The 22998-nt window shown below is 48.8% G+C and overlaps 1 protein-coding gene across 3 annotated transcripts in view; it reads right to left on the minus strand.

Annotated features, from left to right (window-relative positions):
* Positions 1–22998, minus strand: part of nubp1 (nucleotide binding protein 1 (MinD homolog, E. coli)) — a 28169-nt gene that overhangs the window by 1136 nt on the left and 4035 nt on the right. Inside the window, exons 4-10 of one of the 3 annotated variants that reach the window (XM_027002789.2) lie at positions 11075–11143; positions 9588–9620; positions 8832–8922; positions 7386–7540; positions 5691–5801; positions 5283–5385; positions 4889–4972 (exon numbers count right to left, since the gene is read on the minus strand). In XM_027002789.2, the coding sequence (XP_026858590.2) occupies positions 4889–4972; positions 5283–5385; positions 5691–5801; positions 7386–7540; positions 8832–8922; positions 9588–9620; positions 11075–11143 (646 nt within the window). Of the gene's footprint in view, positions 1–4882; positions 4973–5281; positions 5427–5690; positions 5802–7385; positions 7541–8831; positions 8923–9587; positions 9621–11074; positions 11144–22998 lie in introns of those variants that run through there. The other 2 variants (XM_027002790.2, XM_027002791.2) reach the window with 2 other exon arrangements.

Genomic DNA, 22998 nt, shown 5'->3' on the forward strand with positions numbered 1-22998 from the left:
CAGTCTAAACATAAAGCTTTACGCATTTTAAAAGTAATCTTCACATGGACTGTTGGAATGACTGTTCCAAGGGCTTGCCAGACCAGTAGAATTACAAAATGTCACATGCGTTTAAATCAGTATGCCAGAATTTTCAACCTAATATCTATATATTACATATGTAGCACATGGTCAATTACCAAGGACAATTATTTTGCCATATTTCCCAGTACTTTTAAAAATATCAGAAATACGTATTGGTAGCGTACGGGCAGATGTTAATCTCTTTCTCAACAAGTGCCCTAAACTTTCATAAGGAAAGATTACCTGCAGACCATTTCAAGAATGATTTCTTGGATGCAGATAATGACTGCAGAACATAGCCTTTCTTTGTTGTACAGAATCAATTTGAATCATGAACAAGCAAAAGTAACCTTGGAGACAACAAAATGCTGACAGATGAATCAGATGAGGTTTGTGTGACATACAATAACAATCACAAAGTCTTCACAACTGAGCATGACCAAAACATATGAACATAATCTCCAACTAGACCATTCTGCCATCTGTTGCAAACTGTGTCATTCAAAACACAAGGGAATTTTGTGCTGTCTGTATAATTGGAGTGGTGGCCCTGCTTAATCATCCTGAACACCAGAGCTGTGTGATGAGTACTGTGCACACCCATGACTGCATCAGCAAACAAACTTCACAGCAATCACATCATTAAGCTTGCTACGGTCATGGGGATCATCACCAGCAACGAGACAGAGAGAAGGCGAGACAGATGGAGTCCTGATGCAAGGACAAAAATTTCTCACTGAATACAAGTATAGAGGTGACGTGTGGACTTCATCCCCAACTGGACATCAACGGTATTACACTGGAGGCAGTGCCCGGCTACAAGTTCTGGGAGGAGCACAACATAAACAGCGTCTCATGGTCCTTGAACACATCCATACTGAAGAAAGCTCAACATCACCTCTAGTTCCTAAGGAAATTAAATAAGGAATGTGCATAACCATCCTGAACTGCTTCTACAGAAGCGTCACTGAGAGCATCCTGTCCTGTAGAATTACTATCTGGTACGGAAACCGCTCTGCCTCAGACAGTTTCTTAAATTACTGCAGAGAGACTGCATAGTTTAATAATAGTGTTGTGTATATATTGTTGTATTTACTGCCACACTGTTCTCTGTTGCTGTTTCATGTTAATTATGGAAGAGAAACTAGATTATATTACTTACTCAACACATTGTGAGAAGAAATTATAATAAAGTTGACTGACATTGACTGAAAAATACTGGACTGTTCTGTGAACAAACTACACATTGTGTTTTCATGGAGACGCTGAACAAAACAACACAAAAATATTACATTATTTTAAAATATTACTTTTTTAACTAAAATGCTTGTTAAAACATTACATAATTTAACAGGCATTTTAGTTTTCCAACAAAAACGTTGTTCCGATACATGTCTACTTCATGTAGCTAATTTTATTAGGTGCAAGATAAAAGGAATTTGAGGGCTTTGGTAATTCTGAAGTTGCAGAAGGCTTCTGATACTACTGACAATCTTTTGTTGACTAGGCGAATGTGAATGATACTGCTGTTGAACGGACTGCTTCATATCTGAAATGACAGAAAAAACAGGTAGGTGTAGGAAGTACTCTGTCTTTGACTAGCTCTATTAGATGTAGGGTTCCAAAAAGACATTTTGGGAAGGCCAGTTTTTCCATTTTATAGATCACTGATTTAAAATCTGCAAGGTAATGTGAACATTTTAAATGAAAATGATTCTGCACTATTATTTTCCTATAAAGACAAGAGCATTATAGGATGGACACTGAGTGTAGAACTTCTAAAAGCTGTTAGGTGGATAACCAAGAAAAGGTTGTCACTTATTTGGGGAAAGCCTGTTATACATTTGCATGATGTTGGAGGGATCGGACAGGTAACGTTTTGTCTAGGGTTAATCAAAGCGCTTGTTTTTTCGTCAGAATATATGTTTTTAGATAGGAAAACAATAGTTACTTTGGCAAGAGCTTTGGTTCATCCTTATTTTAAATGTACCTGTTGCTTGTGGTATGATTGCATTTCCAAATACAACGTGGATCTATTCCACAGTATCTTAAAAATGATTTTATTCAGGTGAAAGATGTTAAGTTATTCTACCAGACCAGGGTCCAACATTGCTTTAAAAAATGTCTAAAGTCTAAAATGTCTAATAAAAATCTAAAGATTAAAAAAAAAAAAAACTTTAACAGCAAAAGCTGACAAATCTATTTTTGTAAGTTCACTTTTGACATTTGTTGCTGTTGGTCCTGTGGTTTGCCAGGACATGCGATAGGTAAGTACCTACAATGTTGTGTAACTAATGCAGGAAAGAAAAGTATTTTTTCCCCCTCTCTGAGGACCAAGGTGACTTTCCAGAACCCCCAGCACTGATAGTCATTTCAGAAACTCTGTACAGCCCTTCTCAGAACAGATGCATCTTGTGGAAGCACAAAGAATTAACTGTACTGTGTCATACCCACATAGAAAAACATGGTTTGGGGTCTGCTCTGCTGAAAGAAGAAGTTGTCGTTATGTTTACCAGATGCAAAGGCACAGTTGAATCTTGTTACTTATTAGTTTTTTTTTTACAGATAGACTTTTCCATGTTTTTTTTTTTTTTACGCTTCCTGGTTACATATTCATGCTGGTCACATGGGTGCCCACTGGCTTGCAAGCACAAAAGCAAGGTAAAGTGTCATGACATTATGAGATGCACAGAAAATGAAAGACATCTTTGAAAGACCCACCCACTCTCTTTCAGTGACACTGATTTCATTATGAAGTGGAGACTCTACATTATTACATTATGACTATTATTTTAATGTGTTTTTAATGTACCTTGCAGTTTCGTGAAATGCCAAGCATCGAGAAACACCATCTTTATTTAGGCCACTCACATGCTAATGAGAAACCTGTGAAACTTGTCCTCCAAGTTAATGATATAGCAACCAGAGAATAGACTTCCAATTTGCTCCATCTGTTATATTCTGGCGTGTCAGTTCTATCTCACTTAGCAAGACACATGCACTAACTTTCAACGAGGAGTGGGTCAAAGCCTCCCATCCCTCCCCTCCCCTTCAGAAACGTAGTATACCAAATTATTCTATGAAATCATTCAAATGTATTAATCTGCAGAATACCCAAACATGTATTCACATTAGCCCTGGAAGCACTGCTGGGATCATCAAAGCTTACCATGCTATTATGGGATCATGGCTGTCTAAGCTGTGACAGAGCAAAATGCCACAGGCCTGAGCTATTGTATCTAAAGTAGACCTGCACTTCATCACTCGCAATGTACAGGAAGAGCAGACGTACCATAAAAACAGCAAAACGGCAGTCAAATCTTCAGGTTAGCTGGCTCAGCAGGTCTCTGCTAATATGTATACATGTAATACATGTACATGTACATAAATACATGTATTGCTAACTTCTTTCCTGTTTATATATGAGATTTAGTGCTGTTATTCTTTATTATTAATATTGGGAACACTGTATGCACTTTGCACTGATCAGTTGGGCTAAATCAAATCAAATATAGCATGGTTCAGATTGTCCTCCAAGCCATCTGATTATGAGCTATGCATTGAGTAATGCCACCCAGGTGGAAAGACCTGGGTGGCCAGTTTATAATTTGTTTGCCCTGTGTTTTATGCCTTCTCATAAACAGGACTCTCTGCTGAAAACAAGTCTCCTTTGCACCTTGCATTAACAAGGTTATCTGGTTAACACTTAGCCAGATTGCATTTTCACCTTTAATTAAAATGTTTCTTTCAGGTTGAATTGACAGAAATCAAATTTCATTTCCCCACACATATCACCCCATATGTAGTTGCAATTTTCATTCCAGGTGCTACACACGTGGTTTCTCAAATTACACCTAGTATGTAAAATCTAAAATCTGTCAAATGCTGGAACAAACTGTTTAAAACATATGTGCAGAGGAAGGTGGTCTACTGTAACTACTGTCATTTCAAATAACTATTTGGATTCTGTCCAGAGAACTTTCAAGACACAAGTGATAATACATGCTTATCTGGTTATACGAGAACAACTATGAAGAGTCGTATAAGAAAAGGATGGATGCATGAGGTACAATACAGAAAGTGTGAATTGTAGGGACATGCTTCCTAAAGGAGAGGGTAGCGTAATAAAGACCATTACCCCTGAACGAGAGGGAAATACCCTGGCACACATTTCAAGATTGGATAAGGTCGTGATCCTCAGTCTTTATCAGAATGTTTAATGCCTTAGATGTAGGCCTGAAAGCGTTGTTTGTATACAAAGGAGTAACACCTCAGGAGTGATGATTATACAATACTTCTGTGCTTACAGTAGCCCAGGAAACAGTGCATGCATGGTATTTTTCACCCTGGCTAAATTTGAGTCTGTAGCTTCTTTTTTAGTAATATGCTAATTTCAGGGGCAAGAAGCAAAATCAACTTCCAGTGTCTGAGAATAGTTTATGAGCACATCTATAGTATCTAACAAATATTCAGTGTGTTCTAAGATCAAGGAAAAAAGCTTGACAAACATTTGTCAGACATGTGTAATGTTTGTAGTTTTTTATGGTGTGGTCCTGAAATTTTATTTATTTTTTAATTTTTTTTTTTAAAAAAAAGGTTGTACCAAAATCCATTTTATGTTTTAGAAAATAGGCAAATTAAAACGTCTGGATTTTTGGCTGTTACAAAACATTCATCCAATCAACAACATGGCTAGTGCATGCGCCGTGATCAGACAGAATGCATACTCTTCAGCTGTGTCTCGCTTAATCCACACTGGCATGACCAGGCCAAAGAACAAGTCTGAGAATGAGGAAGTGCGTGAGCAAATGTGTGCTGGTCTTACTCTGTATTATGGTGCGATAGGTCATGGATGCGGGCGACTCTGGCACTTCATTCAGGAAAGACTTTCCCTGGTCACAGTTTCTTCCTTTAAAAATACACATATGTGATACAAAATGAGGAACCAGTCAAGAAAACAGAGAACTAGAAACTGCTGTCTCCTTTCCTCCCACATTCCAAGTATGACGTTTTGGTTTCATGGTAGTGTTTTCTTTTTTTTCCCCTCTGGATCTGGTCTCTGCTAAGGCATACCAAGGTTGCCTACAAGGAAGTGTTGGCATGCCAAAAACTGCAAAAGTACCACTTGTCTGCCTGAGGTGATATCATACCTGCTCTTTGGCCTCACCGATTTGTTTACAAGCGACTATGATATGAGTGAGATGTGTGGCCAGGTGTACCTATTCGTGGGTCCAGGGGCACCTGGCCCAGCAGTGGAAGTGACAGATCTTCACACATCCTCTGCGCCCCTCCCGTGGTCGGTGGGAAGATCTGGGATGTGTTCTGACAAGCAGGAGACGGAGGCGGCGTGTGATTAGAAACTCCTGTAATTCATTTTTTTTTACAATAATAATTAAAAGGCATCTTTAGGGTGTGCCTTACAGGTAAAGTATAGCACAAAAAATCCTAAATTACAATTAATTACCAGTATGTTTTATTGTTTTTTATTACTATGGCCATCAATGCTATGTCTAAAGCAGATCTTAAAAGCCACACCACGGTGGTAAAAATACTATAAACATAGTATAAACATAGTGTGTGCATTAGAGGGATCGGTGAACCCAAGGAGTGTGTGTATGGAAGCTTGCCTTGCACTTTGGACACACAAAGCCACTCATGTTCTCCACCACCCCGATGATAGGCAACTTTACCTTCTGACAGAATCTGATCTCTTTTCTCACATCCTGCAGGGACACTTCCTGATTCAAGAAAAAGTGTCAGAAACAGTTCAGCTAAGGCCACGGTTCAGTCTTAGAAACCTCTCGTCCTGTAGCCAGTTCCATTTGGAAAACTCATGAGGAAGTGATTTTTATCATTAATTAATATTTATTTTTACAAAATGCAGATTCAACATAACGACATTGCGGAACTCTTTCAGTCACCGAGCCATAGGATTTTGTGGAAAAAGGAATGGCAAGACTTTCAGAATAGTTTTTCATTTGAAAACAGAAATTTGCTCATCCCCACGTCATGATACAGTTTTCTAGACTGAAGAGCATTAAATCCCCAAAATCATCCATGAACCTGACGGTACAAGATATTCACATAAAGAACTTGTGACAGTGACATCATTTTGTTATACTGCCTGCACGGATCGTCCTGTACACCAGTCACGCTGGACGTCACAGAAAGAAGACAGTAGCTATGTAACCTATTGCTCTGAAGTGTACATTACCGAACTTGCTGTTTGAAACCTAGCATCTAAAAGCCCTCAGTAGTAGAAATCAAAGATGAGAAATCAGAGGCATCATTAATGCTCACCTCTTTCACACTGTGATACTTGATTAAGAAATTAATAAGAAATTATCACATTTTCTTATTAGAAAAACTCTTCTACACTATTATAACCTTGCTGAAGGTGCCAACAGCTGTATGCCACTGCAAGTATGGCCTTTAAGTATGGCCTTACTAAGAATTACAGAGACCAAGAATAAGAAAACGGTTAATATTCTTATTGCTTTATCCATGGATTTTTAAAGATGTTAATATCATTCCTAAATTCCAAATTCAAAGGGCAGTCCCTTAATGAGTGCAAACAACTTAATGCTGAAACATGACTTAATGCTGAAACATTGTGCAGTTTGGCAGACATCATTTGTCAGTATAATGATTTGATCCTTACTGGACATGCAGTTAATAAGCAGCCTGCCGGTGAACATAAAGATCACTTCAGCACAGTCTTATTACAAGAAAAACTAAACAGAATTGTCAGTAGTCCTTAATCGTGGGCATGGGGATCCTGGGAAGTCCCTTGCGATTCCCTCGGGGCTTGTGGGCTAGCAGCACTGTGACGCAGGGCTGTGTCCCCTGACACAGAGGTGAGCAGGAAACCGTGTGCGACAGGCAGCCCATTATAAGGTGGACCATATAAAGCGGTTTGCGTGGGGCTCAAGCAAATGAGAGCGCTACAGAGACAGTAATAGGAAAACCCAACCTCACACCAGCGCGGCCATCTCTGCATGCTCTTGACACACTAAACGTTTCACACCACCCCCTCCTCCTTCCTGAGCCACGTGACTATGGTTATTACTATTATTCACCTACTCCACCAAACCTGACCATTAGTCTCCGAGCATGTGGGTTTATGTGGCACCTGTAGACCAGGTGCTGAGTGACAGTTTTCAGGATCTGTGAAATTTAAGACACCCAATCCATCAGTTCATTTAAAAGATAGATAATCAAGGCAGACACAGGAAGCCCAGTTTGCAGTCTGTGGTTTCTCTTTGTGGGGGAGTGAGTATATCTGTCGCTCTTTGTGTGTGAGTGGGTATGTGTGGTTTTACCTGAGGCGTGGTTATGATGACTGCTCCGTCAATGCCAGCTCCACTGAGGTACTGCACCACTGACAGGTGCTCGTCAGATGTACCCGGAGGCGTGTCCACTATCAGATAGTCCAGTTCGCCCCAGTCCACGTCCCTCAAGAACTGCTTGATCATGCCTACATTCAACACACACAAAACCAGTCCCAACACAAGCACACATCACACCATCAGCCTACACTCAACCCACCACAAGCACACCACACGCTATCAGCCGTACTTAGGCCATATTAAAACTTCGGCCATGACAGTTTTGAAAGAGCTGAAGTGTTTTTAATCCTGGACGGAATCACTGAGCTTCTAAGTTCCCAGCATTACTGAAACATTGTGTTTCTGGAACATAAAACAGATTTCTATTATAGGCCAGTCAAATTAAATTGCCAAAAAAGTTCTAGTAAAAACATTATACTTCTACACAATTGAACTTTCTCTACATTTATAACCACTTCCTGTAAACCAATGACAAACTCTTCATAACACACTCCCTTTCTTTTGAGCAAACCTGTGCTTCGTATGCTTATCAAACATGCACTTGGAGGCAGCAGGCAATACAAGTCCTTCAAACGACTGGGTGAACAGCTTTGGTCAGTTAAGGGCCATCCATCAGGACAAGTGATTCATGCCATTTTGTTTGTGCTAAAGCTGAAGGAAAATGCTGAAGATGGGTTGCCTGCTTCAGTAGGAAAGCTTTTCCTGACACTCTAGTTTTGTGTAATGAAGTGAACTTCGTTTAATAAAGGGTCCCAAAACGTTAGATGAGTTTAGCTCTTCCAAACTGAATGCTCATATGGACCAAAGTTGTATCCAGTCATCACAGTGTAGCTTTAACGCAAAAGCCAATATCCATGTAAATGACCATGACGGCAAGGCCATCAGACTATTTAATCCTGTTCAGTTTGCCATCGCTGCACTGCTACAGTGCCGTTTGTGCCGTCACTTCTACGCATGTCTGCGCTACAACACAACGTGCGGTACACAGTGAGGACGTCAGGAGGGGAGAGGCACAAGCGATGGGGTCCGCCGCACCTCAGTGTCCCACCACTGCATATGCAGCTGAGGGGAAACAGGAAGTGTGTCACTCTAGGTCTGGCTGCTCTTCACCCAGAGCTCATTGAAGGCACACACAATGCAGGCAGATTAAAGATACTGCTGTTTTAATGTAGGCCTGGAGGAAGTGAAACCAGTACAGCATGCAACAGGAACTGTGGACTGTTTAACTGTATATCATGGATTGCCGAATAATGTAAATGTGTCCTTCTGTAATTAAGTTAAGTGACTCTGACGAAGCAAAAATGTAACCTGTCCTGGGAAAAGGTGTCTGAAAGGGTGAATTGTTAATGTATTAGCTCTGAGTAATTCATCAGCTAGCAAATGTGCCAAAGTAGACTGAAGCAGTGCAGCAGTACAGACCGTTCTTCTTCGGACCCCTCCAGATGACAGCATCATCAGGGCTCCCAAGCAGGAAGCCAACGGACATGACTGCCAGGTTGTCCTCCACATACTGAAGAGAATAACAGGCATCTCCGAATGACACAGACATGCACAAGAAAGGATTCTGACCATGATTTGATCTATAGGTGCACAGTATATTTAGAGTCTTGCCTAGAAGGACAGTTTTTCTTTTGTTATCGGTTTGATATTGGAATTTTAACCAATAATTACAACTAACAACTAATACAACTAATAACTTTCACCTACACATTATGCCTTCTGTTTCATTTAGGTCTTATTTGTATGTTATTACAGTAATAAGAAATAAGTTAGTTTTCTTTTGTCAAGTTCAACCAGTATTTGGAATAAATTTCACATAAGATTTAATGTTGAGGGGCTCTCCACCCATAGGCTTCCTTATGCGTGCTCCAGTTCTAGACATAAAATGGCACTTAACATTTGAGAAAGGTTAGAAATTTAAATGTAGCTAATGAAACTGATTATGTTCCTCTTTGTGCCAAATGCAATATATGTGCATATTGTGTTGTCTGATTCACCTGATATAACCCCGTAAAATTATTGATCCATTAATATCAGTGTCAGCCAAGGTACTAATTACCGGTTATTATATTGGCCCAAGAAATTCAATATTGACGAAAAATACAATATTTTTCAGTGAAGCTGTCCGTTTTGTGTGAACCTGACGTGCCCAGAGGGAAAGAGGAAGATGCTCACCACAGGGGACCAGCCTGAGCCGCTCTGATGGACCTGCGCAGAGAGATCAAGGCCAGTGGGAGGATGTTCATGTAAATGCGCAGCTCACCCACTACAGATAAGCAATGAAATCCCAAAGACAGTACTGCATTTCGGGCTACTAAAGGTACAGATTTATGTCAGTTGTCGAAAGAACTCTTTGTGTAGGGAGGAAATGTGTATCAGGACATGTCAAACAAGGACAAGCTATAGCAGAAAAGAGGAACAGAGACTGCAAATGAAAACTCACTAAACAAGCCGCTAAAGACCACTAAACCATGGCCTCAGACAAAATAAGACTCCAGAAATGTGCTACACCTCGTGTTCCACCAATAGAAAATTGGCTGTTTATACATTTTTTAAAAAGTTAAGGCTTTAAATACTGTATCATAATGGAAGCAATGCTGGACCTTAAGCCCAACAGAAAAAAAACCCTCTCTCTCATCCTGCTTATAAAGCTGTTTAAGGGCACTTCAAACTTTCTGCTACAACTGTTACATATGATATCAGGTGTGCTCCGACATATTTCACAAATGTGTAGCACGTGTAAAAATTACAGCTGTTTATAAGACATACCTCAGTGTGTTATCAGCTAACAATGAATAAACAATGCTTTAAACTTGGGCATAGGTTCTTCCACTTATGTAAAAACTCTGTCCCTCTAAAATTCAGAAAAGCTACCCCCCCCCCCCCCCCCAAAAAAAAAAATGGGCAGAAGTGGTAAGGGCAGTTTTCTGACAGTATGGAAAAAAGCTTGAGAGGAACTGAAAACATTCACTTCATGCACACGTGTTCAGGCTCAGTCTAAAAACATCGTTGCCATTTCACAGATTGATAAACACGAGTCATGGCAACTGCATTAACCAGTGATGGTCTATAATCAGAGTTATCTATTCCTCACGCTAACTGCGTAATTGCTTAACCGCTGCATGGAATTTCCCATGCCAAAAAAGAAAGTACTAAGAAAGATATTCCTCTCCATACAATCAAAGATCTCAGAGGAGATGCCTGGATCTGCTAAGACCTGTCTATCAAGCTAAGTGTTTATGACTTATAAGCAGGCTATATCAGAATTTATCACATAATATCCTTCAGAACTGCTTTCATGAACAAAAGACCAGATATGATGTTTCTATGGAAATTATCCAATCAGGATGCACCATGACATAATGCAGCATAACGATATAGTTCATTGCGGGAGTTTTTCCTTTGGGTCTGTGATCACAAGCACTTCATAACAATGTTGTCTGTACATCACTTATGTAGTGTGCTTATGGAACAATCTGGGCCAAGCTCTTGAACTGGACCCACACTGCTTTATTCTTGGATCTACATTGGACAGGACAACTCCTAGTCCTGCTCTTGATCTTTGTCCTCTCAACCCTTGGCCCGGATGTGGTGGTCTTTAATGCAGCAGTGTGTGTGTGTGTGTGTGTGTGTGTGTGTGCGCCATCAGAGTGGTGTCATACCTGTTCCCCCTCAAGCCCCATTATTTTAGGTATGGATGGTCCACAGATGTCTACATCCAGCACGGCCACCTGGAATCAACAATGAAAACTGTCAGCCAAATGTAAATAAAGACACTGTTTTAAATGATAACAATACACCTGTTTCATCAGGCTGATTTTTTTCTACAGTGCAATGCCACATGATGGCAGTGTTTGGTAGCGCAACACCGGCATTATGTCAAAGAAATATTAACTGCACAAACAGTGAACCATTTATAACTTAATTTCTTACATCAGACAGCAGTAATTTATTGCTGCTCTTGAAGGTCTGCCGAGCAGCACAACGCGTCACCCAGCCATGGCTGCCTCACCCTCCCAAACTCTTAGAATTCTTTTAGAACCAAGCAGAATCTTGTTAATCCAGCATTTGCCTGCTCATCTGAACAAAAGCGGCCGATGCAATGCTCTCTCAGCCTTTTGCTGAGGACAGGGGTCTAAAAATACCACTCAGAGGCAGACAGAAACAGAATGAGGGAAGTCCATTCTAATTCTACAGCACTCGCAGCTTAGCAGGGCGTAATAATTCTGTGACTGAACGGGAAACGGTTACAGAGAAACACGCTTGAGGGAATGATTGACACACTAGGCAGAGCCCTTTGCGTCTCAGAGGAAGCCGTATGGGTTTCAGCCCCCAGGGATCTTAGAAACGGCCCGACTCAAGGCATGCTGGGAAACGCACAGGTGCAAGCTGTGGGAGTTGGGGCAAGCATGCGCATGTGCAAGTGTGTGGCCGAGATAACATGCGCCACTCTCTTATCTTTACCACCAGCAGTCTCCAACGCTACCAGATTTTTCAACCACGAGTGGGGAGGGGGCATACAAGTGGGGGGGGGGGGCATACAATAATATGCAGGCTGACATGGAGCAGAAAAAGGAAAAAAACAAACAAACAAACAAAAAAAAACACCACCAAGTAGAGTAACATCAAGGAATGGCTCAAGCAGCGTGTAGCTTCATCCAGCAGTGTGAGATACTATCGCTTTCACAAGCCAAGGAGTGGTGGGGCTTAACTTCAACTGCAGTGCTGCTCAGTAGGTGATAAAGAGAAATATTACATCAAATTGCTATGGCTATTTAGGAGGTCTTGAACCTTGTGGGTGAGAACTACTGCATCAGCTATGGGGCAAGTTCAGGAGGGGTTGCAGGAACAATTAAATCAACTATCTCTGGATTGGTTTTGTTTTTCTCCAAATGGCTGCCAAAAAAGATGTGGTCCAGCATTTTGACGCACTTCTCCTTTCGCAGAGCTACACCACCTTGATGTAGGCCAGTTTAGAGGGGAAGCCGAGCGAGTGTTCACGTGTGGCACTGCGCCGATCGAGGCCAGCGAGCGTTCACGTGTGGCACTGCGCCGATCGAGGCCAGCGAGCGTTCACGTGTGGCACTGCGCCGATCGAGGCCAGCGAGCGTTCACGTGTGGCACTGCGCCGATCGAGGCCAGTGAGAGTACACATGTGGCGCCAAGCCCATCGAGGCCAGCAAGCCTTCACGTGTGGTGTGCCAAGCCAATCAAGGCCAGAGCGTGCTCATGTGCAGCATGGAGCCAAACCCTTGAGGTCACAGCACAGAATGTCATCAGCAGAGGAAACGAAAAAACAACGAAAAAAGATCGGTGTGAAACAGCTGACACTCTAAGTACAAGTCAGGGAGGATAACCCCCCCCCACCCCCTCACCCGACCCCAAACCTACATGATAGATACATCTCTATGAAACTCCAGTAGTCTGGATTTTGGATTACTGTGGAGCAGATGTTCGAGCGACCTTGAGCCAGAGGAAGTCTCTTACTAGGTGTGTGTGTGTGTGTGTGTGTGTGTATAAGCAGTCAGAGAGGGACAGAGAGTGATAAAGACAGACGTGGTGCTGAGCTGGATTTTGTTCACCTCACTGTAGCTGTGGTTGGCGTCAACGATGGTGTGAATTTTCAGAAAGGTAGATTAAGTTATATAGCACACTCCAAATACAAAGTATGGTGCATTTTGGCATTTACAAGCATTAAAAAATATTAAGACAGTTGATTAAAATGGGTGGAAAGCTGGTGAGAGGTGTTCAGCCTTTGCAGTTGACTTGTAACGATGAGATTATACTTCTTTCACTTTCACAGCAGGTGCAAAGATATGAAGATTCATGCCAAATGGGAGCAGTTTCCCTGAAGGAAATTTCTGAACAGCAGACTGGGCCAAAATACTAACAGCAGAGGTGGAGGGGCCAGAGCCACATCAACAACCCCAAGGAAATTATGTGGTGATCTTAAATCTCTCTTCTCCCTCTCCTCTCCTCTCTCCCCTCCCTCTCCTTTCTCCTCTCTCCCCTCCCTCTTCTCTTCTCTCCCTCTTCTCTCCCCTCCCCCTTCTCTTCTCTCCCTCCTCTGTCCCCTCCCCCTTCTCTTCTCTCCCTCCTCTGTCCCCTCCCTCTCCTCTCCCTTCTCTCTCCCCTCCCTTTCCTCTTTTCTTCTCTCCCTCCCTCCTCTCCTCTCCCCCTTCTCTTCTCTCCCTCTCCCCTCCCTCTCCTTTCTCTTCTCTCCCTCTCCGCCTCCTCTCCCCTCTCCGCCTCCTCTCCCCTCTCCACCCTTTCTTCTCTCCTCCTCCCTCTTCTCTTCTCTCCCTCCTCTGTCCCCTCCCCCTTCTCTTCTCTCCCTAGTCTGTCCCCTCCCTCTCCTCTCCCTTCTCTCTCCCCTCCCTTTCCTCTTTTCTTCTCTCCCTCCCTCCTCTCCCCCTTCTCTTCTCTCCCTCTCCGCCTCCTCTCCCCTCTCCGCCTCCTCTCCCCTCTCCACCCTTTCTTCTCTCCTCCTCCCTCTTCTCTTCTCTCCCTCCTCTGTCCCCTCCCCTTCTCTTCTCTCCCTAGTCTGTCCCCTCCCTCTCCTCTTTTCTTCTCTCCCTCCCTCCTCTCCTCTCCCCCTTCTCTTCTCTCCCTCTCCTTTCTCTTCTCTCCCTCTCCGCCTCCTCTCCCCTCTCCGCCTCCTCTCCCCTCTCCACCCTTTCTTCTCTCCTCCTCCCTCTTCTCTTCTCTCCCTCCTCTGTCCCCTCCCCCTTCTCTTCTCTCCCTAGTCTGTCCCCTCCCTCTCCTCTCCCTTCTCTCTCCCCTCCCTTTCCTCTTTTCTTCTCTCCCTCCCTCCTCTCCTCTCCCCCTTCTCTTCTCTCCCTCTCCCTCCTCTGTCCCCTCCCCTTCTCTCCCTAGTCTGTCCCCTCCCTCTCCTCTCCCTTCTCTCTCCCCTCCCTTTCCTCTTTTCTTCTCTCCCTCCCTCCTCTCCTCTCCCCCTTCTCTTCTCTCCCTCTCCCCTCCCTCTCCTTTCTCTTCTCTCCCTCTCCGCCTCCTCTCCCCTCTCCGCCTCCTCTCCCCTCTCCACCCTTTCTTCTCTCCTCCTCCCTCTTCTCTTCTCTCCCTCCTCTGTCCCCTCCCCCTTCTCTTCTCTCCCTAGTCTGTCCCCTCCCTCTCCTCTCCCTTCTCTCTCCCCTCCCTTTCCTCTTTTCTTCTCTCCCTCCCTCCTCTCCCCCTTCTCTTCTCTCCCTCTCCGCCTCCTCTCCCCTCTCCGCCTCCTCTCCCCTCTCCACCCTTTCTTCTCTCCTCCTCCCTCTTCTCTTCTCTCCCTCCTCTGTCCCCTCCCCCTTCTCTTCTCTCCCTAGTCTGTCCCCTCCCTCTCCTCTCCCTTCTCTCTCCCCTCCCTTTCCTCTTTTCTTCTCTCCCTCCCTCCTCTCCTCTCCCCCTTCTCTTCTCTCCCTCTCCCTCCTCTGTCCCCTCCCCTTCTCTCCCTAGTCTGTCCCCTCCCTCTCCTCTCCCTTCTCTCTCCCCTCCCTTTCCTCTTTTCTTCTCTCCCTCCCTCCTCTCCTCTCCCCCTTCTCTTCTCTCCCTCTCCCCTCCCTCTCCTTTCTCTTCTCTCCCTCTCCGCCTCCTCTCCCCTCTCCGCCTCCTCTCCCCTCTCCACCCTTTCTTCTCTCCTCCTCCCTCTTCTCTTCTCTCCCTCCTCTGTCCCCTCCCCCTTCTCTTCTCTCCCTAGTCTGTCCCCTCCCTCTCCTCTCCCTTCTCTCTCCCCTCCCTTTCCTCTTTTCTTCTCTCCCTCCCTCCTCTCCCCCTTCTCTTCTCTCCCTCTCCGCCTCCTCTCCCCTCTCCGCCTCCTCTCCCCTCTCCACCCTTTCTTCTCTCCTCCTCCCTCTTCTCTTCTCTCCCTCCTCTGTCCCCTCCCCCTTCTCTTCTCTCCCTAGTCTGTCCCCTCCCTCTCCTCTCCCTTCTCTCTCCCCTCCCTTTCCTCTTTTCTTCTCTCCCTCCCTCCTCTCCCTTCTCTTCTCTCCCTCTCCGCCTCCTCTCCCCTCTCCGCCTCCTCTCCCCTCTCCCTTTCTTCTCTCCTCCTCCCTCTTCTCTCCCTCCTCTGTCCCCTCCCCTTCTCTTCTCTCCCTAGTCTGTCCCCTCCCTCTCCTCTCCCTTCTCTCTCCCCTCCCTTTCCTCTTTTCTTCTCTCCCTCCCTCCTCTCCTCCTTTCTCTTCTCTCCCTCTCCGCCTCCTCTCCCCCCTTTCTTCTCTCCTCCTCCCTCTTCTCTTCTCTCCCTCCTCTGTCCCCTCCCTCCTCTCCTCTCCCCCTTCTCTTCTCTCCCTCTCCCCTCCCTCTCCTTTCTCTTCTCTCCCTCTCCGCCTCCTCTCCCCTCTCCGCCTCCTCTCCCCTCTCCACCCTTTCTTCTCTCCTCCTCCCTCTTCTCTTCTCTCCCTCCTCTGTCCCCTCCCCCTTCTCTTCTCTCCCTAGTCTGTCCCCTCCCTCTCCTCTCCCTTCTCTCTCCCCTCCCTTTCCTCTTTTCTTCTCTCCCTCCCTCCTCTCCCCCTTCTCTTCTCTCCCTCTCCGCCTCCTCTCCCCTCTCCGCCTCCTCTCCCCTCTCCACCCTTTCTTCTCTCCTCCTCCCTCTTCTCTTCTCTCCCTCCTCTGTCCCCTCCCCCTTCTCTTCTCTCCCTAGTCTGTCCCCTCCCTCTCCTCTCCCTTCTCTCTCCCCTCCCTTTCCTCTTTTCTTCTCTCCCTCCCTCCTCTCCCTTCTCTTCTCTCCCTCTCCGCCTCCTCTCCCCTCTCCGCCTCCTCTCCCCTCTCCCTTTCTTCTCTCCTCCTCCCTCTTCTCTCCCTCCTCTGTCCCCTCCCCTTCTCTTCTCTCCCTAGTCTGTCCCCTCCCTCTCCTCTCCCTTCTCTCTCCCCTCCCTTTCCTCTTTTCTTCTCTCCCTCCCTCCTCTCCTCCTTTCTCTTCTCTCCCTCTCCGCCTCCTCTCCCCCCTTTCTTCTCTCCTCCTCCCTCTTCTCTTCTCTCCCTCCTCTGTCCCCTCCCTCCTCTGTCCCCTCCCTCTCCTCTCCCTTCTCTCTCCCCTCCCTTTCCTCTTTTCTTCTCTCCCTCCCTCCCTCCTCTCCCCCTTCTCTTCTCTCCCTCTCCCCTCCCTCTCCTTTCTCTTCTCTCCCTCTCCGCCTCCTCTCCCCTCTCCACCCTTTCTTCTCTCCTCCTCCCTCTCCTCTCCCCTCCCTCTCCTACCTCTTCTCTTCCTCTCTCCCCCTCCTCTCCCTCCCCTCCCTCCTCTCCTCCTTTCTCTTCTCTCCCTCTCCGCCTCCTCTCCCCCCTTTCTTCTCTCCTCCTCCCTCTTCTCTTCTCTCCCTCCTCTGTCCCCTCCCTCTCCTCTCCCTTCTCTCTCCCCTCCCTTTCCTCTTTTCTTCTCTCCCTCTCCGCCTCCTCTCCCCTCTCCACCCTTTCTTCTCTCCTCCTCCCTCTCCTCTCCCCTCCCTCTCCTACCTCTTCTCTTCCTCTCTCCCCCTCCTCTCCCTCCCCTCCCTCCTCTCCTCCTTTCTCTTCTCTCCCTCTCCGCCTCCTCTCCCCCCTTTCTTCTCTCCTCCTCCCTCTTCTCTTCTCTCCCTCCTCTGTCCCCTCCCTCTCCTCTCCCTTCTCTCTCCCCTCCCTTTCCTCTTTTCTTCTCTCCCTCCCTCCCTCCTCTCCCCCTTCTCTTCTCTCCCTCTCCCCTCCCTCTCCTTTCTCTTCTCTCCCTTCTCTTCTCTCCCTCTCCCCTCCCTCTCCTTTCTCTTCTCTCCCTCTCCGCCTCCTCTCCCCTCTCCACCCTTTCTTCTCTCCTCCTCCCTCTCCTCTCCCCTCCCTCTCCTACCTCTTCTCTTCCTCTCTCCCCCTCCTCTCCCTCCCCTCCCTCCTCTCCTCCTTTCTCTTCTCTCCCTCTCCGCCTCCTCTCCCCTCTCCACCCTTTCTTCTCTCCTCCTCCCTCTTCTCTTCTCTCCCTCCTCTGTCCCCTCCCTCTCCTCTCCCTTCTCTCTCCCCTCCCTTTCCTCTTTTCTTCTCTCCCTCCCTCCCTCCTCTCCCCCTTCTCTTCTCTCCCTCTCCCCTCCCTCTCCTTTCTCTTCTCTCCCTCTCCACCTCCTCTCCCCTCTCCACCCTTTCTTCTCTCCTCCTCCCTCTCCTCTCCCCTCCCTCTCCTACCTCTTCTCTTCCTCTCTCCCCCTCCTCTCCCTCCCCTCCCTCTCCTTTCTCTTCTCTCTCTCCCCCCTCCTCTCCCCTTCCTCTTTTCTTCTCTCCCTCCCTCCCTCCCTCCTCTCCCCCCTTTCTTCTCTCCTCCTCCCTCTTCTCTTCTCTCCCTCCTCTGTCCCCTCCCTCTCCTCTCCCTTCTCTCTCCCCTCCCTTTCCTCTTTTCTTCTCTCCCTCCCTCCCTCCTCTCCCCCTTCTCTTCCTCTCCCCTCCCTCTCCTTTCTCTTCTCTCCCTCTCCGCCTCCTCTCCCCTCTCCACCCTTTCTTCTCTCCTCCTCCCTCTCCTCTCCCCTCCCTCTCCTACCTCTTCTCTTCCTCTCTCCCCCTCCTCTCCCTCCCCTCCCTCTCCTTTCTCTTCTCTCTCTCTCCCCCCTCCTCTCCCCTTCCTCTTTTCTTCTCTCCCTCCCTCCCTCCTCTCCCCCTTCTCTTCTCTCCCTCTCCCCTCCCTCTCCTTTCTCTTCTCTCCCTCTCCGCCTCCTCTCCCCTCTCCACCCTTTCTTCTCTCCTCCTCCCTCTCCTCTCCCCTCCCTCTCCTACCTATTCTCTTCCTCTCTCCCCCTCCTCTCCCTCCCCTCCCTCTCCTTTCTCTTCTCTCTCTCTCCCCTCCCTCTCCTTTCTCTTCTCTCCCTCTCCGCCTCCTCTCCCCTCTCCACCCTTTCTTCTCTCCTCCTCCCTCTCCTCTCCCCTCCCTCTCCTACCTCTTCTCTTCCTCTCTCCCCCTCCTCTCCCTCCCCTCCCTCTCCTTTCTCTTCTCTCCCTCCCTCCCTCCTCTCCCCCTTCTCTTCTCTCCCTCTCCCCTCCCTCTCCTTTCTCTTCTCTCCCTCTCCGCCTCCTCTCCCCTCTCCACCCTTTCTTCTCTCCTCCTCCCTCTCCTCTCCCCTCCCTCTCCTACCTCTTCTCTTCCTCTCTCCCCCTCCTCTCCCTCCCCTCCCTCTCCTTTCTCTTCTCTCTCTCCCCCCTCCTCTCCCCTTCCTCTTTTCTTCTCTCCCTCCCTCCCTCCCTCCTCTCCCCCCTTTCTTCTCTCCTCCTCCCTCTTCTCTTCTCTCCCTCCTCTGTCCCCTCCCTCTCCTCTCCCTTCTCTCTCCCCTCCCTTTCCTCTTTTCTTCTCTCCCTCCCTCCCTCCTCTCCCCCTTCTCTTCTCTCCCTCTCCCCTCCCTCTCCTTTCTCTTCTCTCCCTCTCCGCCTCCTCTCCCCTCTCCACCCTTTCTTCTCTCCTCCTCCCTCTCCTCTCCCCTCCCTCTCCTACCTCTTCTCTTCCTCTCTCCCCCTCCTCTCCCTCCCCTCCCTCTCCTTTCTCTTCTCTCCCTCTCCGCCTCCTCTCCCCTTCCTTTCTCTTCTCTCTCTCCCCCCCTCCTCTCCCCTTCCTCTTTTCTTCTCTCCCTCTCCCCTCCCTCTCCTTTCTCTTCTCTCCCTCTCCGCCTCCTCTCCCCTCTCCACCCTTTCTTCTCTCCTCCTCCCTCTCCTCTCCCCTCCCTCTCCTACCTATTCTCTTCCTCTCTCCCCCTCCTCTCCCTCCCCTCCCTCTCCTTTCTCTTCTCTCTCTCTCCCCTCCCTCTCCTTTCTCTTCTCTCCCTCTCCGCCTCCTCTCCCCTCTCCACCCTTTCTTCTCTCCTCCTCCCTCTCCTCTCCCCTCCCTCTCCTACCTCTTCTCTTCCTCTCTCCCTCCCCTCCCTCTCCTTTCTCTTCTCTCTCTCCCCCCTCCTCTCCCCTTCCTCTTTTCTTCTCTCCCTCCCTCCCTCCTCTCCCCCTTCTCTTCTCTCCCTCTCCCCTCCCTCTCCTTTCTCTTCTCTCCCTCTCCGCCTCCTCTCCCCTCTCCACCCTTTCTTCTCTCCTCCTCCCTCTCCTCTCCCCTCCCTCTCCTACCTATTCTCTTCCTCTCTCCCCCTCCTCTCCCTCCCCTCCTCCCTCTCCTCTCCCCTCCCTCTCCTACCTCTTCTCTTCCTCTCTCCCTCCCCTCCCTCTCCTTTCTCTTCTCTCTCTCCCCCCTCCTCTCCCCTTCCTCTTTTCTTCTCTCCCTCCCTCCCTCCTCTCCCCCTTCTCTTCTCTCCCTCTCCCCTCCCTCTCCTTTCTCTTCTCTCCCTCTCCGCCTCCTCTCCCCTCTCCACCCTTTCTTCTCTCCTCCTCCCTCTCCTCTCCCCTCCCTCTCCTACCTATTCTCTTCCTCTCTCCCCCTCCTCTCCCTCCCCTCCCTCTCCTTTCTCTTCTCTCTCTCTCCCCTCCCTCTCCTTTCTCTTCTCTCCCTCTCCGCCTCCTCTCCCCTCTCCACCCTTTCTTCTCTCCTCCTCCCTCTCCTCTCCCCTCCCTCTCCTACCTCTTCTCTTCCTCTCTCCCCCTCCTCTCCCTCCCCTCCCTCTCCTTTCTCTTCTCTCTCTCCCCCCTCCTCTCCCCTTCCTCTTTTCTTCTCTCCCTCCCTCCCTCCTCTCCCCCCTTTCTTCTCTCCTCCTCCCTCTTCTCTTCTCTCCCTCCCTCTCCTCTCCCTTCTCTCTCCCCTCCCTTTCCTCTTTTCTTCTCTCCCTCCCTCCCTCCTCTCCCCCTTCTCTTCTCTCCCTCTCCCCTCCCTCTCCTTTCTCTTCTCTCCCTCTCCGCCTCCTCTCCCCTCTCCACCCTTTCTTCTCTCCTCCTCCCTCTCCTCTCCCCTCCCTCTCCTACCTCTTCTCTTCCTCTCTCCCCCTCCTCTCCCTCCCCTCCCTCTCCTTTCTCTTCTCTCTCTCTCCCCCCTCCTCTCCCCTTCCTCTTTTCTTCTCTCCCTCCCTCCCTCCTCTCCCCCTTCTCTTCTCTCCCTCTCCCCTCCCTCTCCTTTCTCTTCTCTCCCTCTCCGCCTCCTCTCCCCTCTCCACCCTTTCTTCTCTCCTCCTCCCTCTCCTCTCCCCTCCCTCTCCTACCTCTTCTCTTCCTCTCTCCCCCTCCTCTCCCTCCCCTCCCTCTCCTTTCTCTTCTCTCTCTCTCCCCCCTCCTCTCCCCTCTCCATTCCCTCCCCTCCCTCTCCTCTCTTCTCTCCCTCTCCTCCCCTCCCTCTCCTTTCTCTTCCTCCCCTCCCCTCCCGTCTCTCCTCCTCCCTCTCCTCTCTCCCCTCCCTCTCCTACCTCCTCTCTTCCTCTCTCCCCCCTCCTCTCCCTCTCCTTTCTCTTCCTCTCTCCCCTCCCCTCCCTCCTCTGTCCCCTCCCCCTTCTCTTCTCTCCCTAGTCTGTCCCCTCCCTCTCCTCTCCCTTCTCTCTCCCCTCCCTTTCCTCTTTTCTTCTCTCCCTCCCTCCCTCCTCTCCCCCTTCTCTTCTCTCCCTCTCCCCTCCCTCTCCTTTCTCTTCTCTCCCTCTCCGCCTCCTCTCCCCTCTCCACCCTTTCTTCTCTCCTCCTCCCTCTCCTCTCCCTCTCCTACCTCTTCTCTTCCTCTCCCCTCCTCCCCCTCCTCTCCCTCTCCTTTCTCTTCTCTCTCTCTTCCCCCTCCTCTCCCCTCTCCATTCCCTCCCTCCCTCCCTCCTCTCCCCCTTCTCTTCTCTCCCTCTCCCCTCCCTCTCCTTTCTCTTCTCTCCCTCTCCGCCTCCTCCTCCCTCTCCTCTCCCTCTCCTACCTCTTCTCTTCCTCTCCCCCCTCCTCTCCCTCCCCTCCCTCTCCTTTCTCTTCTCTCTCTCCCCCCTCCTCTCCCCTCTCCATTCCCTCCCCTCCCTCTCCTCTCTCCCTCTCCTCCCCTCCCTCTCCTTTCTCTTCCTCCCCTCCCCTCCCGTCTCTCCTCCTCCCTCTCCTCTCTCCCCTCCCTCTCCTACCTCCTCTCTTCCTCTCTCCCCCCTCCTCTCCCTCTCCTTTCTCTTCCTCTCCCCTCCTCTCCCCTCCCTCCTCTCTCCCCCTCCTCTTTCTTCTCTCCACCCTCCCCCTCCTCTTTCTTCTCTCCACTCCTTCTCCTCTCCCTCCTCCCCTCTCCCCTCCCTCTCCTTTCTCTTCTCTTCCTCTCCCCCCTCCCTCCCCTCCCTCCCTCCCCCTCCTCTTTCTTCTCTCCACCCTCCCCCTCCTCTTTCTTCTCTCCACTCCTTCTCCTCTCCTCCATCCCTCTCCCTTCTCCCCTCCCTCTCCTTTCTCTTCTCTCCCTCTCTCCCCTCCTCTCCCATCCATCTCTCCCCTCCTCTCTCATCCCTCTCTTCTCTCCTTTCTTCTCTCTCCCCTCGCTCCTCCCCTCCCTCTCCTTTCTCTTCTCCTCTCCCCTCCCTCCTCTCTCCCCTCCCCCACTCCTTCTCCTCTCCCTCCTCCCCCCTCCTCTCCTCCATCCCTCTCCCTTCTCCCCTCCATCTTTCTCTTCTCTCCCTCTCCCCTCCCTCTTCTCTCCTCTCTCCTCCTCCTCTCCCTCTTCTCCTCTCCCATCCCTCTCCTCTCCCCTCCCTCTTCTCCTCTCTCCTCCTCCTCTCCCCTCCCTCTTTCTTCTCTCTCCCCTCCCTATCCTCTCCCTCCTCTCTCCCCTCCCCTCCCTCCTCCCTTTCCCTTCTCCCCTCCCTCTCCTTTCTCTTCTCTTCTCTCCCTCTCCTCTCCCCCCTCCCTCTCCTCAATTGGCAGTGATGACATCAAGCTGTCTGGGACCCACTTAGTAGCCACCACCTCTACAGCGGGTTAGGGTGGGAGGCACAGAGAAGCCTTGAATGCTGAGATTCGTTCAGGAGGAGACACACTGGATTTAGGCCCTGCTCCTTCATACCACGTGGCTTGGGGGCGGGGGGTGACATTTCATGCTGCAAGGGGGAGATTTGTGAACTATACCCCAAAAAGGTGGCCGAGAGCTACTGATGCCACCACAGAACGGCACATTTGATAAAACTCTCCCAAAACTGCAGGTTTTACAGTTTTTTCTGTCTCTGACCAGCAGTTTCACTGTGTATGGTATCCCTGGCAGCGTGAGGGGGAAGGGATAATATTGTTTCTTTAACCTATAAAACCTCAGAGAGAACACAACACAAACTCCTGCAGAGAAGCTATAAAAGGGAAGACAGATTTCTGAACTATATCCCAAATGTCAAGTGACTCAGAAACACACAGTCAGAGCCCCTGTTTTAGGTGGCACAGAGTCACCTGACTGCGAACCAAGAGGTTAAGGGCTCAATCCCATCTGCCTGATGCTTGTGTGTATCAGAGTGAAGCACAGAACCATCAAGAGATGCCATCTGACTTATTCCACCACTAGCACCATCTTTTTTCAAACAGAATGACTTCACTTTGCTACATCTGGACAGTGTACAGAAACTTCTGCCCCAGGTCACACCTGCCCCCTAGTGGAGCATATTTTATTGGTCTAGGACAGGTTGACTAGTAAACAAAATTGTGATAGAATTGGTAATTGTCATGGCTATGCCTTCCTGTTGTACTACAGCTAATAAATATCGGAACCTGTCTGGGGCCATTAGACGCTGCCTGTCTTTTTTTAAACTTTAAC

Source organism: Electrophorus electricus, chromosome 1, assembly GCF_013358815.1.
Source record: "Electrophorus electricus isolate fEleEle1 chromosome 1, fEleEle1.pri, whole genome shotgun sequence".
NCBI lineage: Eukaryota > Metazoa > Chordata > Actinopteri > Gymnotiformes > Gymnotidae > Electrophorus > Electrophorus electricus.